Below are 17,929 nucleotides of genomic sequence, written 5' to 3' on the forward strand. Positions count from 1 at the left end.
GTGTTTCTGAACTGTATGACTCACTGGGAGCCAGTAATGGTCCCTCTTCCTGTGGTGCGGTCAAGGTCAAAGTCTCACTTTGCTCCTGACCAACATTTGGAAGGAGATAAGGGGGAGTTCTTTGTAGGACACCTTAACTCGCTTTCCTGTTTGCCTCCGTGTCACACCTCACCGGGGAAATTATTTCACTTCCCACAAGAGGAATCTGTCTGAACTTCAGGGTGTTTCCCATCAAGGCCACAGGAGCCTGTCTGTGTCCGTGCACGATCACCAGCAGATACTCAGCGTTATCCCCGCTGACCAAACTCTCTTCACGTGTCAGTGGCTTTTTCCCGCACAACATACTGAACGGGAAAGTCTGTATCAGCCAGCCAGCCAGCTTACCGTCATATCACATCAGCCTGAGAAAATGCTATGTAGAGAACAATGTTTGTTGTCAGATCTGGCTAATAAAAGCTGTTTAGGGTTTTTTTTTTTTTTTTTTTTGAAACGTTGGCTTGTGTTGTGGTTGTTTAAGGTCACTACTGTGTCAGAACTGCGGGAACTGGCACAGAGGGTTTTTGCATTAAGTGGCGTTTTCTGATTTGTTTCGGTGTAATAACGATGTGGTTTTGAAATGCTGTACTTTAGGCTACTTGGTGTAACTTGTAAGCACTGCCCGGGCCCCATATCTGTGTAATAATAAAGGCTTTGAGGAGCAAATAAAAAAAAATAAAAAAATAAATCTGTTTCTTTCCCTTTCTTTATTGTGCACAAGTTCACATGCCACACGATATATATATATATATATATATATATACATATTTCTTATGAGGTAAATTCCAGATCTGTCATTTGTCTTTAGGGCTACATGGTCATAAAGGATTCACAGTGTGCTTACGATGCAGCGCAAATCTGTTGAACAAATGTGCAGTGAGTCACTCTCGTTCTCATGTTGCTAAGAAATCGGACAAATAAAAAAAATAAATACAGACGAAAACGCGAACATGGATCCGTGTATTTAACAAAAACAACAACAACAAAAAAAAAAAGAAGCAGCCTGCTTCTTGCAGCCTGCATAATTTCCTGTTCTATTAATTAAAAGTGAAACCCGAAATCTCCCGTTAATGACGTGAGCGGCTCATATTCACCATCTGCAGGCTTTAAACTGGCTGTAAAAAAGACTGTAACTCCATCCTCTGTGAAAAACAGCAGCTGCAGTCATATTTAGAGCAGTTAGTCATGAGGTGGCAAAATGTGCGAGAGGCATGTTGAGCATATTTGGAGGATTATGCCGCGGGCCTCGCTCGTTTGGTCCACGAAAAGGGAAAAACGCAAAACTACCCGAGTATTTGATCGGATAAATATACACGTTGGAAGGCGACGGGTTCTGTGGTAACACAAAACTCTTAACATGCAAGTGTGTTGACGCTGTCAGGTCTGGAGCGCCTTCATCAGTTTCTGAGCAACAGGTAGGAACTCTAACTCCCAGCATGCCCTGTGGAGGTCCCTCATATCTTCGCTGTCTATCCACTTCAGAGCCTCTTCTTCGTCTAAGAGATGAGTAAAAAAAAAAGACTTGATTTCAGGTTTCACATGTTCCAGATGTGATCACAGAAGTATTAGGTTCCTGATCGCAGGAATACTGAGCGCCCCTCCCTTCCCCCCGAGGGCCAGTGATGTGAATGAGAGCGTGTTCCTTCTAGCGTGTATCCCTCCCTTCGTTATGTAAGGGTTAGTAGCAACACCAACCTAAGAACGCGGTGAGGATCTCCTGGAGTGATTCTCTCTCCGGTGCGTCCAGCAGATCCTCCGAGCCGCCGCCAGTCAGGTTCCACAGGGCCTGACAAACCTGGCCCGCCAGCTGCCAATCGCCTGGTCCGAAGTCTCTCAGACAGTCCACCAGCCTGGTCACACAAAGACACACACACACACACACACAAAGACGTACATACAGACACATCACATGACTTGAGGGAAGGGGATTCACATGACCGTCAGCTTCGTGAACATTAGCTCTGCTTCACTGGACTTCGTTTGAGAGAGGACAAGTGGGTGGGGGGTGTAAAGGGGGAAATAGTGAGGAGGATTTGTTCCCGTTCATGTTCTCAGGCATGAACGATTCACAAACTGATCTGACAAATCTATAAGCGAGAACGCTCGACTGTGAACAAATGACATCAAGGCTGAGATAATTAGCCGCGTCTTGAGCCGCTTGTCAGAAATGAAGTGCAGATTTCTTCAAAAACCCTCACACGCTGAGAGGAGGATGCTATCGCTGCCAAAGGCACGCTTTGTAGAGTCACACTCGCATGTCTGTTCACCAAATATGAAGTCGCGGCCTGCGTCTGGTTAGCTCAACACAAACCCTCCACTCTGTCTGAAGGTAACAGCCTGGAAACAACGCCCCACGAAACCACAACCTTTTATCATCACACTACGAATTTTCTTTTAATAGTCCCTCAGTCTTCTTCCTCTACCTTTACATTCTTCTTCCTACAAATGTTGAGCTGCACCCACCTTTCTTTATGTTTGCCTAAAAGTTTCCTTTTATTGCGCCCAGAAAACTACAAAACTGGCACTTTTCTGGTTGTGAAATGTCTTTTAAAAGCAACACACAAAGATGCACACATGTACAGCATAAACACACACACACACACACACTCCTAATCTCCAAAGTGCTTTTTGCTTACTTGGCAGACGCCCCCTCCAGTGAGAGACAGACCCTGTTGGGAGGGTCCAGGGCCAGGTTGGTGAGCACCCCGCAGGCTGAAAAACACGTCTCGGGGCACTTGGAGTCGAGCAGCGTCACCGCGAACTGGTGCACTGGCGAGGGAGTGGAGAAAGACGGGGACAGAAGCGAGGTGAAACAGTGTATAGAGGCGTGAGTTCTCTGCAGAGCTTTTCTGCAAAGCTGCGTGCACAGTGACAACTTGGTTCTAATGCCGCCGCTCTCAGCCTAAACTACTGTTCTGTTCTGTATATGTATATACTTACTTATCTATTCTTTTTATCCTATTTTATTATTTTTATCTTATGCACTATGTACAGCACTTTGGACAGTGTGAGCTGTGGTTAAATGTGCTCTATAAATAAACTTTACTTACTTTACTTACTCTCCTCACGTGAGAGTATGTACTATGTACCTTTGTTTTGCATAATGAAGTCCCGCACATCCTTGGACAGGGACAAGTTTCCATAGACGCGGGTGGCCTCGAGCATGGCGCCCATGCTGGAGCTGAGCACCAGCTTCAGCATCACTGCAGTGCAAAGGAAAAGTGTATTTGAAAGTGTGTTCAGCATTTACTTTTTTCCTTCCTCCCTTCTTTCTGACTTACGCTTCGAAATGGCGAGCTGACTGCGTCTGACGGCGGAGCTGTCTTCGCGGTAAAAGGACAGGTTGTTGATGGTGGCAGCCACGTTCACCAGCAGCTCCTCGCTCTCCTGCACAGACCTCAGCTCTGTGCCACCCACGCACATATTTAAACAAACACACACATGAAAAAAGAGAAAGAGAGAGAATAATCACAAGTTAATGGGACATTGAATCATTTTGCAGCCTGTAGAGGGAGTATCCAGACCACTTGGCCAAGAGAAATACAACTTGGTGCTCCTGAAATGTGAAGTGACCCTTACACTGGTGATTCAACGTGATGAGAGAATTATTATCACAGCTTTTCACTTCCCCGTAAAGAGTACAACAACAACAAGAGCACCAAATAAACTGCTATTTCCCCAGATAATGAATCACCAGGCAATTCTAGCCACGTTGATAAAAAAAGAAGCGGCGGCTAAAGTATAAATCATTCATCCTTGCCACAACCGCAACGTTATGTAAAGCGAGCGACATTCAAGTGATCCAGTGCAGGTGTTAATAGACAGATAAGCAGAAGGGTTTCTCCGATTTAAATATGATAAATAGGTGCAGAAGTAACGTAAACACCCTGGGAATTCGGCCACGTTTGCATATTACGGCTCTGCTCCGCTGATGGCACATTACGGCTCAGAATAGCAGCTACGTGCGGTTAATTTTGGCCTCATGCAGTTGATCGCAGGATGGCACGCAAAGGTCGGCGTGACCCGGTCCAACCAGCCGTGACACTGCGAGCAGCTTGGAAGCCAAGTCTGTTCCTGATATAGCAGCAGATGTCTTGCGCTAAGTCATAAATCGCAGATACTGCGGTTGCACTGTCAACCCGGCGCCCGCGTCGCGCTGAATTTTCTTTCTTTTTTAACTGGAAATCCCGCTCTGTTGGCCCCCTCCCCCCCAAAAAGCTGTGTAATAGAAAGCAGCTCAGCCCGCCGCGGCCTTGATCAAAACAGGACATCGATCTGGCCGGCCTGCTCTTTCATCTTAAACTGAGATTTTGTTTTCTGTCTCTAATCGTCGCGCCAGCTACCTACCGCCACTCATTGAAGTTTCTGTTTTCCCTTACTTCATTTACTTATCACCCTGCTACCTTATCTGACACATCTCTCTGTCTGTTTACCTTCATTTTACAAGCCTGACTTCTTGCGCTCTTGTTGAAAGGGCCATACAGTAAGTGTAGGAGGCGCACAGAGGAGAAGAGAGAGTTTCACAACCTCCCATGCATCAGCTCAAACCTGTCCTGAAACCCTCTAACCACATGGGAGAAATTCTCACAAGCAAAAAAAAACAAAAAAAAAAAAAACACCAAACCCGGCTGTGAGATGTGACAGAACATCCTGCTCGTGCAGCGAAGCGTTTCGCTCTGTCAGACTTAAAAAAACAGGTAAACCAAAAGAGGATGTGCTGCGTATCGAACAGAGAGAACTGAGAGGAAGGCGAGCGATGGAGGGAACAGACAAACGGGGAGCTTGTTTTTCGACCAAAGTCATGTCTTGTTCCCAGCACAAGGGAAGTGGTTGGGTGCCTCACACATACTTACAAGGAACTAAACAGCTATTTTTAAACTTATCAGAACTTAAGATTGTCACACATTGCTTCCTTTGTGTGAGATAGAACATGAACAAAAGGGGGGCAAATAGAAAAAGGGAGAAATGTTACAAGCGTGCCACTGACTGCATCCTCTTTTTTTTGCACTTGACAAGCGATTCCTCCTCCTCTCTGCTCACCGAGCGTCTCCATCAGAAGCTGAACGCAGGTGGCATCCGTGGCCAGCGACGGACCCACGGCCGGGTGGATGCACATGTTTGCCAGCACCCTGACCAGCTTCACCAGCACGTCGTCAGCCTCCTGCGCACCTACGGCGGGAGGAGGAGGAGGAGGAGCGGGAGGCTTGCCGGGGGAAGGAGAGCCTTTGTGAAAGTCTCTTCGCTGGTAGCTGCTGTACAGCCGGAGGAGCGTGTCCACGCAGCCGTCGCACCGAAAGAGCTGCAGCCTGGGCTCGTCGCTTTTGGCTGTGAGGTTCCCGAGGGTGAAGAGGAGGCGCACGACGAGGTCCTGCGGAAGAGCAACGGAGATCAGCTGTTGTTTTCTGAATGGCAGATCATGCATTCACTTAATCTGATTTTCTACTTAAAGGAGTTCAGTTTAATCAGTGGAAGAAAGAAATAGTGCAGTTAAACTACCGTCTGTGTTTATATTTCTCACTTGAAAGCAATTTTACAGATGCAAACAACATATGGGACATCCTCAAATCTGCCGCCCATTGTCTAAACTCGTCTTTAAGAGTCCGGCCTACTGTGTTTACAGTACACCACCCTGAACAGACGGACATTGACCATTTCTAACCAATAAAAAAAAAGCACGCGGCCAACACGAAGGCCCTTAATGACGGAGCAAGATCAACACCCTCTTCACCTGCAGCACCACAGTGAGGCTGCCCTGTCAAGTAGCGCCATTGCCAGTGTCACTCATTTCCCCTGGAGAGTTTAGAGCCGTGTAGACGTGTCCTGTCTGTAATGACATACTATCTTTTCAATTACTGAGAAACAGGTGACAAACACCCCCCTCGTGCGTCACACTCTATTAAATAACAGCTGGGTGAGCACACGCGCAGCTCTCCCAAAAATGTGCATTGTCGCCGGGGTGAAGACAAGACGGCCCGTCCCCACAGCTAGGAGTTTGTCTCGCCGGCTGATCTGTAGTTGTGTTTCTTCCATATGAGGCCAAGAACACGTGTGACTCACGTCCCACCCTTTTCTTTTCCTCTACTCAAGTATCTATTTACTTTTTTTCCCTCCACCCTCTTCCTTGAACTCCTCAGCCCCTCCTGGGATGATTAAATGTCAAAACACACTGTGAACACCGTGCGTGGATGGACATGATGTCCCCGTAAATGTGCCTGGACTCGAGGGCGCACAAACAACTTGCTCTCGAAAGTACACATGCTTAGAGAGCTCGTCTCGGCTTCTGTTCGACTCGCAAAGACTCGGGCGCGCAACAAAACAAAAAAAAAAACAAAAAAAAGGCTTGTGGACTCACCTGTTTCTGGTGGTGTTTGCTCAGCAGTTTTAAAAATAGCTGGTAGCAGTTCGGGGTCTGAGCGAGAGCGAGGCGGCACTCAGAGTAAGAGGAGAGTTTACTGAGGGAGAGAGGACAACAAATACCACTGACCATTCCACTCACTTACTGCTTTGCTATGGTGACTAAACATGGTGTTTTTTTAAATCAACACGGCTAATGGATGAGTAGACCAGGGGGAGAGATCTGTTTTACATACTTTCAGTATCCAGGGCAAAACATTCAGACTGCTTTGTCAGCACTAAGGCCTCATAAAAATCAATTTTGCTTAACCGTCTGTGTGTAACGCTTCAGATATTGTTGAGCAACTTGAGCAGGGGTAGGAGGGTGGAAGGTTAAAATAGAAAGAAGCCGGGGACTGTTTTGACACTCAGCTTGGTGCAGGTATGGAGATCAGTGGATGGCGGGCCCTGTATGTGGCTCTGCAGAAGGTTAAGTGTACAGCTAATAAATATTCCATTGCCTCCAGTCTAAAGTAGTTTATCAAGCAGCTAAATATACAATATAAGGCGCAGCTGAGTAGAAGTGCTTCATGTAAATTGTTGGCGCCGTAACTTAAAAGCCTTCCCTTATCTCACTTTCCAGTCCTAAAGAGCTGAGCATATTATGTAGTGTACACTTGTGTAAATGGTAAACATGATCTTTGGACTTTTATTTTTCCATAAACGTGATGTTCTTCTGCTCAAAGTGCTGCCGTGTGCGCAAGCCATTCAGAACATACTGTGTCAGCCGCGGCACAGTTACTCCTTCTTTCAGGCTGCAGCCAGAAAAACAAATGTGTGACACGTCCTGTCTGATAAATGTCACCGAAGCCTGGAAAACTCTTACTGTGTGAGACAAAGGAGGAATAGAGTGTCCAAGAAAACAAAGCTAAAACAAAGGCCACTGGGCTTTTTATTTGAAGACGTTTCACCACTCATGCAAGTGACTTCTTCGGTTTCAAATGACTGGTGGAGAGTTGAGGTTTTTATACGGAACATGTGTTGGTGGTGCAAACGCAGGACTGGAGTCTGTTAACGGCCAGATACTTTATTTTGATCGTGTCTTTTTTGCCTTTTTCCTCTAACGAATGGCGCTCTGACAGCCCATTAAAGGCTCCATTTGGAAGCGACTGAGCTACTTAGATGAGTGCTGAAAAGTCTTCAAGAAAACACAAACAGTCTGGATGTCCAGATGCCTTTGTTTTAGCTTTGTTTTTGGATATACCAAGGAGGACTGAGAACCTACGCAGGCAGGCAATAGTGGGGTTGTGAGGGTTTACGTTAGAGAGTACAAACCAGAGGGGAGGGGTGGGGCTGTGTTAAATTAATACAAATGATTTAATAAGTGTGCACGCGTAATACCTGTAAATTCTGGAAATGTTTGTGCAGATGTCCTGGTCTTTACAGTGAAGACGAAGCACCGTGCAGAGTGCTGACAGTATAGAGAAGGAAACAAAGAGCGGGCGGCAATCAGGATGATCCGCGAGGTTCCTCAGGGTGGCTGTCAGCTACGGGGTCAGAGAGAGAGAGAGAGAGACGAAAGCAAACAGAAAGAAGCCAGGAGTTTTGGTTAGCAAGCAGAAGTGCATTTACTATCTTAACAAACTGTACTGCAGTATTGCATATTAGTGTTGTGATGTGGCAAGCGCACGGTGTCGGTCATCTGCTTATTAAAGCTGGCTGCAGGCCTGTACAGGATGCTATACAGCAGAGCAACCGGAAACTGTTAAGCACTGAAATAAATCATTCTATCAAAAGAGGGAAGCAGTAATTTCCAGCACTCGGCAGCGCTGAAAAGTTTTGGAAACTCGCGGTGCGCCTTGTTTCCATCCTCTAACGGGATAATGAGTTGTGTTACATATCAAATGGAGCTCGAGCTCGAGATGTTTTTGCCAACTTATGCGGTTTGCAGTGGTCATTTTCGGCGGAGCGAGGCGGGGTGTGCTTTGGCACGGCGTGGCCTGGCCGGCAGAGAACACTGTGCACATGGAGCAGCTTAAACGCCAGACATAAACAAAAACATTTTTGCCTAATTGTGGAAAAATGTGCTGCAGCTATAACGACCAAATAATGGACGTCGAGTCTGTGACACACCTGTACAAGGATGTGACCTGCTATAGTGAAGCTGGCGTCTTGTACTGTGCAGAGCTTCTGGATGAGCTTCTGAGCCACACCGATGCAGTTTTTATCCAGCAAGAGCCTGAGGATTGACGCGTTTCCTGAGAGAAACTTCAAAGTGCCAACGCAGTAGAGCAGTGCTTCTCCAGATGCGGACACATCCTCATCACTCAACACGTCCAGCAACGAGTCTAGACACAGAAAAAAGTCCATGTGGAAATGGGACATATGCTAAATACTATCACACAGCTTAAATCTAGAACATTTGGCTTTCTACAGAAGAATAAACCCCTGAAATCCTGACCGATTATAGAGTTGTTCTGGAAGAGGGTGTCGTTGCTTTCACTGCGGCTGATCTGGAAGATGAGCTTACATATGTTGAGCAGGTTGTTCCCACTCACACACAGCTGAAGAGAGAAATGAAAAGATAAAAACTTCACACAGCTTTTGTTATTAAGGATACTGGAGGCTCAGTGAGCGTGATCTGCAACGGACATGCCCCACACACACACACGCACACACACATTCACACACCCACACACACACCTGCAAACTCGCAGATGACTCACAGCGAGGCAGAGCTTGGCGATGCGCAGGTTGAGCTGGGCGAAGTTGAGGTCAATGAGGCGGAACAGTGTTCGAAGTATCCCTGACCTCCTCTTGCAGCGTCGGCCGAGCATGTCCGCCGCCGCCAAGGTGCCGTGGAGACGGTCGCACAGATCACACAGGCGGTCCACCAAGCCCTCGGAGCTGCCTTGTGTCGCGGGGTCAAGCGCACATATTGCAAAGAAAAGTGTCAAAAACTCGCAGGGAAAGCAAACATCATGAAATGAAGCAAACATCGTGAAATGAAAACATCCACTTATGTGTGTTGGCAAGTGTGCGTCCGTGTGAATGGACATGAGTGATGTTTAGTGTATATGTTGGAGTGTGTGTGTAAAATGCAAAGGCTCTACTGTGTGGGAACATGCGATCAAATCCCCAACATCAATAAGACACTGGCCAGCCAAAAAAAAAAAAACCCCTCTCGCCTCTGAGAAGCAGCTTTGAGTTTCAATGGCCAAAAACGAAAGCCGGGGAAACAATTCTGCAACAGGCGGCCACACTCTTGACGCAGAGGAAGAGAAAGGGTGTAGTCTTTTCCTTGTTTTTGAGGTAAAATAAATGTTTTCCCTGCATAAATAACAGGGTTTGGCCCTTTCTAAAAAAGGTTGGACGCACACTCCACACTTCGGCGCATTTTCTCCCTCGAACTGCAAGGTGTTTTATGCATGAAGCAGAAGGCCCTTGGTAGAATAAATATTTAATACTTATCTTTCAAATGAATTTTCCATTAAATTTGTAGAGCGTTAAAATATTTACAGCCATAGATTTCACTTCATGGCTGCCAGACTGCAGTCTCTGGGACGACTGAGACAATTCTGTACAGATGCCAAACATAACACCGTGTTGTTTGTCTTTCTTTGTCGGGTGAAATGACAGCGCTTGCTCATTTTTTTTTAGACTTCATGCATGACTATCTGCCAGTGTTGAAAAATCTATTTCGGAGCCAGATGTAATAAGGACGCACATGAAAGAGAAGCTGGTCGGCCACAGTGCTGTTTAGATTGGCTTTAGGGGCATTCCTGAACCCAAAAGGAAAAACATAATGTTTTGATAGAATTAATGAATTTGCTGTCATGTGTTTACACTTTGTTTTGGGACTTTCCTCGTCGAATGCACAAAATACCTGCGGCCACACTCTCTAGTTCCTGAAGAAGAGGAGCAATCGCATTAGTCCACAGAGATGACTCTGCATCCCCGCCTGTGCTCGCGGTGCCGTCTCCGCACACCAGCTCTGAAATGTGCAGAGAGAATTCCAGTTAGCCAATTACCACCTCCGAATACAGAAGTGGCAAAAGATGGTTCACAAGTTCACCGTCTTAAAATAAAACAGCAGGAAGTTTGATGCCACACTAAAAGGTCACCATCCCCAGCTACACTTCCTCCCGACGCGCGCCTGTGCACCGCGCGTGTGGGCATGAGGGCGTGCGCGCGTGGGGCGAAAAGACACGTGTGTGTTTGTGCTCGCAAGTGTCTGCAACCTCTCACACACCATGCACCTATTTTTGCTGAATATTTGCATACCCGGTTGCTTTGTGTGATGCAGGAAACTGTGGTTGCACAAACCAACAGCTCTCTCAGCTATTGGCTGGCTGCCTTTCAAGGTGGAAATTGGGCCCTTAGCAACAGCACCCCAATCAAAGTTCGACACTTGGTTTGTTCAGTTACAGACGGAGAGGTGCGTCAATGCTGAGACTATACTCGGTTGTATTGTGTTTAAGCAGAACTGTATAGATTTTGTCAACTTAGAAAATGATTTACATTTGAAGCAAACTGTAGTGGTTAAAAAAAAAAACATAAAATGTATAGTGTATAGTCTATGTATAGTTTTGTAAATAATGAGTCAGTGAGGTTACTTTAGTGCGTCTCTACAAACCTGTTCTCCTTTCTTCTCTGCACTCTGTGGGTCTCATTCCTGACTCAACACAAGGCTGCGTTATTCTACTGTTGATAGAAGAAGAAAATACAAAAACACAAAGGTTACATCAGACGTTGACTGGCACAATTAGATATCAAAGTAATAGCAAAGAAATGAATAAAATGTTTTAAAGAATGAATTATTTTGTGCCACAGTGTCATGTATTGTGGTTGTATTTCCACCAGGTGCCACTAGGTGTCCCTGTTGCAGCAGAGGTTGAGGCGTGCAAGTACCTTTACCTTTGTGCTCTCCGTGCATGCAGATATATGTGTGTGCTCCTGTTTGCACATCTGTGCGCAACTGCTTTTAATGTATTTTTTGGGTGTGTGTGTGTGTTGTTTGCGTGTGGTGTTGCACAGCACAAACTGCAATCCCCAACAGACAGGAACTAAGATCTTAGCTTTGTGGGCAGTCTGGTTAAAGCTGTTCATGCTTTGTCACCGTGAGCTCTCTCTCCACAGTCTTACAGCCCCCGTGCTGTAACCGAAACATGCTCCCAAACACACGCCTATGCTTTGTGTGTGTGTGTGTGTGTGTGTGTGTGTTGTGGCTTGCCCCTCGCATGTCACTTATATCTCTGCAGTTCAAGTCTGAACTGTTCAACTGACACGCAAAGAAAATGACTCAGTCCTTTTTCAAATGGACAGGTGGTGTGTATTAAGAATAATTACTACATGGCCAGATGAGAGGGTAATTATTAATAAATACACATAAAAACATGTTGAGTCATCCTAATCACCCCTGTAAACATAGGATCTGCTTCACGAATCATTCAAAAAAGAGTAAATCAACCTTTAAAAATACGGAAAGGTGTTATTACTGCTGTCACAAACAGACAACATGTTACAGGAAAGCTTCAGTAGTGACAGTTAGGCTGTAGTAAGGCTGACAGTTTTATATTTGACAGTTGACAGTTTTGTATTAATTTGAGCTTTTACATGCAAGTATGGATGGTGGATCTTTGACAACGCTAGCCTTAATATACAGTATTACTGTAGAGCACACTTTCCTCTTGGTAAAAACTGGTACACATATGCTGGTCCTCTCTGCATATGCAGCAGGGAGTGCCGGTGGAGGCATGTTGCAGTGAGTGTCAGGGGGTTTTTGGCTCTGTATGATAGGATTAAGAGCCTGATAATAAGGCCCCTTTGTGTGATGCTGCATTCTCTGAGACATGACCTCATCCTTGTCTTAGGCCTGGCCAGTGCACTGCAGTCACAATACATGCTGCTGCCAGCCTTGCCCAGATGGGCACCCAAATCTAATAGAGAACCATTTGGAGCTATAGAGCTCTGGCTTATTGGAGAAAAAGAACCTAGTCGATGTCTAATCTCCCCTATCTTTATATCTCGTCCAACTCATCATATTAATCTGTCGTGCTGCGTGTCCATTTCCACTCGCAGTCGCTGTGCCTCTGCTTTGACTCGTGAGTTTCACTTTGTTAGTCTCTGTCTAATGCAACTTTGATGCAGCTCAGGGCTTCAATAAAAAAACAGTGTTTCAAACATGTACGCGGACCTGACACCAATCAAAAAGGGGAAATCTTTAAATCGTCCTGTTTAATCATAAACTGACCACAGTCTAACCACTTGGGACTTCTCTTTGTCAGCAACAAGTTACACAAACATTGCGTGTTAACTCGGCTTGTGAGGGAGGAGGTTGTGCTGCGGGCAATGGCCCAGATTTCCTGTAAAAGTGTTTTACGGTCTGCCCCCCCCCCCCACAACAACACCCCCAGCTGGCCCACCCAATCGATTGGCGGATGGATTGTAACGACAGCCCCCCGACTTCATGCCCAGAGTTATGCCCCTCGCGCTGACACACAGCTGATGAGGTCGGCAGAAAAAAAAGCAGAGCTTTTAGCCTCTCTGCCCTGTGAAAGTGTAAAAACTGACATGCGATAGTGGTGACAGACAGAGGCAGCTTCATTGGGAATGAAGCTTGCCGAGAAGCTGGATTAAACTGTCACCAAGGCATAGTGTACAGGGAAGTATATGAGGGTTTAAAAAGGGGTCGAGTGCCTAAAGTTGAAGAATTTGTTCTATTGTTGAGAGACGCCTCATGAAAGTTGTAATCCATGTTTTATATAAACAACCTACAACTATTGAAGAGTAACAAATAGTACTGTAATATTTAAATTCCATTTTTATAAATACTATACTGTACAATGAGGGACTTCTTCTACACAACTGTGGTATCTAGTGGTATCTCTAGCTATAATTTTCTCTGTCCAGCAGTGTGGAATAGTTATGGACCAAAACAGGAACTAAATGACATTAGAAACTCGACACTGTTGAAATCCAAACAGAGAGGAAAGAAAGCAAGGAGTAGACGGAGGAGGAGGAGGATTTCATTAAAGACAAAAGCAGGAGGCACAGTCATCTCCATCAGGCTTCCCCTGCAACCAATAACTCTGGAGCTCATTGTCGTTCTGTCGCGGCGATCAAAGAGAGAGGGAGCAGGAGAGGGGTGGTGGGTCAGATAGCGAAGGACATTTCTTGCGAGTCAAACAGAGAGACAGAAAGCATACCTTTCACTTGCTGTTCTGCGTGGGCCAGGTTTGAGAGGACCGCTGCGAGCTGCGGTGTGGTCTGTGCTGAGAAGCGGTTTAGCCGACAGCTGCTTTTGTCCCGGGCCTGGATTTAATCTCTCTTTCACTAAATGCGTAGTAAAAAGATGTGACAAGAAGTCATTTACATGTTGCGGCTGTATGCTGCAGCAATCTTTCTAGCTCTTTCATCCGCTGCAACTGTGCTGATTTATACTGTACAGGATAAGGTGAATGAATTCAGCCAGCATCCATCCTATCTGTCTTATTGCTCTGAATAGCAGATCAGTTTTGCGGGAAAAGGTTTGAAAGAAGGAGAGTAGTCATCTTTCACTCAAAACAGTGACAGTAAATTATGTTTCTTTTTTATGTTTTCATCCAGACCAACCGCAGAGAATGTAAATCAGGTAAAATGTCAGCATGTAAATGGCTGCATTCATTTCCCTTTGAGAAAACTGCTTTTACTCTCTGAACAAAAGCTTTAGAGCAAAGAAATAAATGGTGTGTTGTTTTCTTGACTTATTTTTTTTTTTCTTTTACATCTTTACCGTCCGTGTGTCCTTCCACAGGCGGCAATGTGGTGAGAGATCCAGCCTTGAGGAGGCGTGCCCGTGGCCCTGCCAGCCCCCTCCTCACTTCCACCGGGTCAGTAGGGGGTTTGGGAAAAGCCTTGGGTTGATCCTCTGCATTACAGGCGCCTGGAAACTTTGGCTTCTGGCACAGCACAAACATATCACCGAACAAATGTGTGAAGAGTTAGTCAGAAGATAATTCCAACACTTACATCACATATGCACAGAAAACCCACTTCTTCTTATTCCAGTATTTGAAATGTCATGTATTACAATTATTAAACTAGATAAGCATTCATATTGTCTATAAGAAGACCAGTGCTATTACGTAGCAGTGTGCAGTTATCCCATTTACTGTTTTGCTCAGAGTTCACTTTTTATACTTTGCGTTTAAAATGTTCATATCAGAGTTTATTGCAAATAACACCTTAATCTAGAACAAATTCTTACTGAGACTACAGCACAGAGTGTATGCTTGTGTGCGAGGGAACATACATGATCCAGAGGAGAGAGGCGAGACCCTGAACCAGGCCTGGAGTCGGAAGCATCAAAATTTTGAGCATGAAGACTGTAAAGTAAAACAAAAGCAGTTGTCGATTAATTTTACACGCTTACATGAAAAACCACAGTTGACCTTAACCTGAAATATATTTAAGTGGAATTTGTGACTAACCTGAAGGCAGACGGAGGCCTGTTGTCTGCACGACCAGAGCTCCTCCCAAAAAGCTGCCTGTGTCCATCTCGGGGGGTGAATGGTCGGTGGGTGGATTGAACCCGCAGAGACTGTCGGGCTTCACTGACGATCTCTGCACTTGTTTTCCTTAAAGAGTTGCGCCGTGGGATGAAAGGGCTGCAGATCTCATGATTCCTCTCCGTAGAGGCCATTTAGGCCTGAGTGATATTTGTTAAGAAAGTCCACACTTTTATGTCATTATGTGAGCAGTTACGGGGGGGCATGTTATTGACATAAGAGAAAATAGCACGTGTTAAAGTCTTATGAGGTTGCAATGAAAAACATCTCCTGCAAAATTAAGAAAAAATATGGAGATATTCACTCGCACTGATAGAAAATATGAAACGCAGCAAATGTTCATAACCAAATGAGCTTTTATAGTTTTTTCCATCCATCGTGGATGGCTATAAACACTTGGGTGTTCACCTGAACAATAAACTGGACTGATCGGACAACACTAATGTCCTATACAGGAGACTGAGGTCCGTTGGGGTGTGTAGGACATTACTCAGGACTTTTTATGACACTGTCTATGCCGTGGTCTGCTGGTGTGTTGGAGTCACGGAGAAGGGACAAAAAGAGACTGGTCAAACTAATCAAGGGGGGACCAGCTCCATCCTGGGCTGTCCTCTGGACTCAGTGGAGCAGGTGGGGTAGGGGAGGATGTTGGCTAAACTGTCCCCCCTGTATGGGACTTTAGGAAGCTCCTTCCGCCAAAGATTGCTGCACCTACAGTGCAAGAAGGAACGCATCCGGAGGTCTTTTTGTCCCCTCAGCCGTCTTTAACATCAGCGATTTCTTAGCACTACTGCTGCTGCTGAGCTTCTTTTCTTGGACGTACAAGAGCATAGTATATAAACCAACTCATCCCTGTCGTTACCTCATGTCGTTCTCGTGCAACACTTGGTGCAACTCCTGTTGGAGTTTGTTTTACTCATGATATTCATGAATGTCAATATGTACTGTATATTCAGCTGCTTAAAACCTGATGCAATATGTAAATATTTTTTGTACCATAGCGTATTTACTTTTATGTCTACCTTATTCTATTTTTTTATATATATATATATATATATATTGCACTGTTGTTCCTTGCCAATATTACACCCTAATTTCCCCATGGGGATAAATAAAGTCCTATCTTATCTTATCTTATATTTAGCTGGGGAAATAATATAGTCCCATAATATAATATTTTTAGATTTTGGATCAGAGCATAAAAATGAACCACAGTTTACATTTATGGTTAAATTTAGTTCGTTTACTCAAAGACCAGCAGGCTACGCATTAAATGTGAACGAGAGGTCCCCACTGCGCGTTCACGCTCCGTCTCCATGGCGACAAAATGCCGCTATGGTAGCTTGGGCAACAAACCGGAGAAACAAAATATTAGAGAAGCCTCCGTGTTTATTTGTTCTTGTTCGGACACTTTAAAACGTGTGTTCTTTAGTAAGCGTGCCCAAACTTTTACCCGAGCACACTGAGAGGAGCGTTTTTGGAGAATAAAAGCTTGTACACTATACTTTAAACTGATAAGCGAATAAAACAACACTTACCGTCCGTTAACCGAGGTAAGATCCTCTGTGAGTAATAAATATCACTCCAGGTCTTAATGCGGGCTTCCGCGGGTAAAAAGGACAAATCATGACACGCAAAACTTGTAAAAACCTGCAAAGTTGTGGAGCATTGCAGAGCAAGCTGGTCCGCGGATGTCACGTGCACGAGCTTTAGAGCTTTGGTGACGCGCATGTAGTGAAGGAGACGAGCAACGTTCACGCGCCTAAAGGTGAGGAGCTTATGTGCTGAACATGTGTTGATTTTACCACCTGGCCTGGTTGAAAAAAAAACAAACAAACAAACAAAACACATCATTATATGATTAAAAACTTAGAGTAAACTTAACTTAATAAGTTTGTTTTTGTGGACGTCCTTGGCAAGATGGGGAATGGTGCACGGATACAAGACATCACCCTGGATTGAGGTGCTGCTTGTTGTTAAAGGTATTTTAAAGTAAATTTGATTTATTCGTTTAGTTCATACAAAGAGAACGGCAGCATTAAATCATGCGGGGCTGCGTGAATGCAACTCGGGTGACATGATGAAATTTACCTGTTATCCGTTGTGGTCCTTGATGTAGCAGCATGATGCAATAATACCTCAATAAAACCACTCAGTTAGTCAAGAAAACAGAGAGATTAGATATGAAAAAAATTACACGCAAGGTTGGGAAGATTGCAAGTTCCCATAAGGCCCAATGAGTTGAATAAAAATACATTTCTTAGGTATGTCTGTCTCTGTTTTAGTCTTTCAGGTACTCTTGTTACTATTACACCTATTCTACATTCAAGACTATAATATAATTTGCCTATTCTCCTACACTGTGCAAAATGTTTAGGCTAAAATATGAGGCGCTATCCAATCACACACCCAGACACAAACACACACAGAAATAAAAACAGTACATCTAATGTCTTTATACATTGGCTGGGGTATATTTCTCTTTACAGAATGAACCTTTAAAGTTGCTGACCCTTCAAGCTAAACTCATATAACTCTTTAACGTACCCCGCAGTTTAATAAATTTAAATTTGGGATAATTGCTCAGTGCAGTAATATACAGTACCAGCTTGATACCTAGTCCACCGAAGCACAAGGATTACAAATGAGAGACACTGTGAGATATCAAGATCAGATAAACTGTGCATATTTATTTGCTTTAATGACATGCAAAAGTCTCTCCCCTCGTTTGTTTGCAAAGATTTTCTGGATGGCGTTCAGATGCCTCCAATCGGTTTCCTTGTTATCGTGTTCATACGGCAGGTAGTAACAGCAGCAGTCGTAGCTGCGGTCTACTTTCGCCAGTTCTGCCTCATGTCAGACACACACACGGGTCACTCTCTATAATCCTGCAAGCCAGATGTCAGGTTCTCTTGACATAACGCTCTCAGCAACACACGGTGTCGTCACAGTAAAAGCAATGTTGTAGAGGACACTTCATTTGAGTTTTTATTAAACACAACCACATGGTT

The 17,929-nt window shown here is 44.8% G+C and overlaps 1 protein-coding gene across 1 annotated transcript; it reads right to left on the minus strand.

The window, feature by feature from the left end:
• Window positions 1-832: 832 nt before the first annotated feature.
• armc2 (armadillo repeat containing 2) lies at window positions 833-15,052 on the minus strand (the record flags this gene model as incomplete). The annotated part of the gene is made up of 17 exons (XM_084560016.1): window positions 833-1,532; window positions 1,732-1,886; window positions 2,673-2,805; window positions 3,126-3,239; window positions 3,318-3,440; window positions 5,077-5,404; window positions 6,389-6,488; window positions 7,771-7,916; window positions 8,503-8,717; window positions 8,831-8,933; window positions 9,096-9,276; window positions 10,249-10,363; window positions 11,006-11,073; window positions 13,578-13,704; window positions 14,144-14,309; window positions 14,663-14,735; window positions 14,841-15,052. The coding sequence occupies 17 exons, from the start codon at window positions 15,050-15,052 to the stop codon at window positions 1,414-1,416; spliced, it is 2,478 nt and encodes an 825-aa protein (XP_084416142.1). The 3' UTR covers window positions 833-1,413.
• Between the last annotated feature and the right edge of the window lie 2,877 nt (window positions 15,053-17,929).

This window comes from Chelon labrosus (genome assembly GCF_963514085.1).
Source record: "Chelon labrosus genome assembly, chromosome: 14".
Classification (NCBI taxonomy): domain Eukaryota; kingdom Metazoa; phylum Chordata; class Actinopteri; order Mugiliformes; family Mugilidae; genus Chelon; species Chelon labrosus.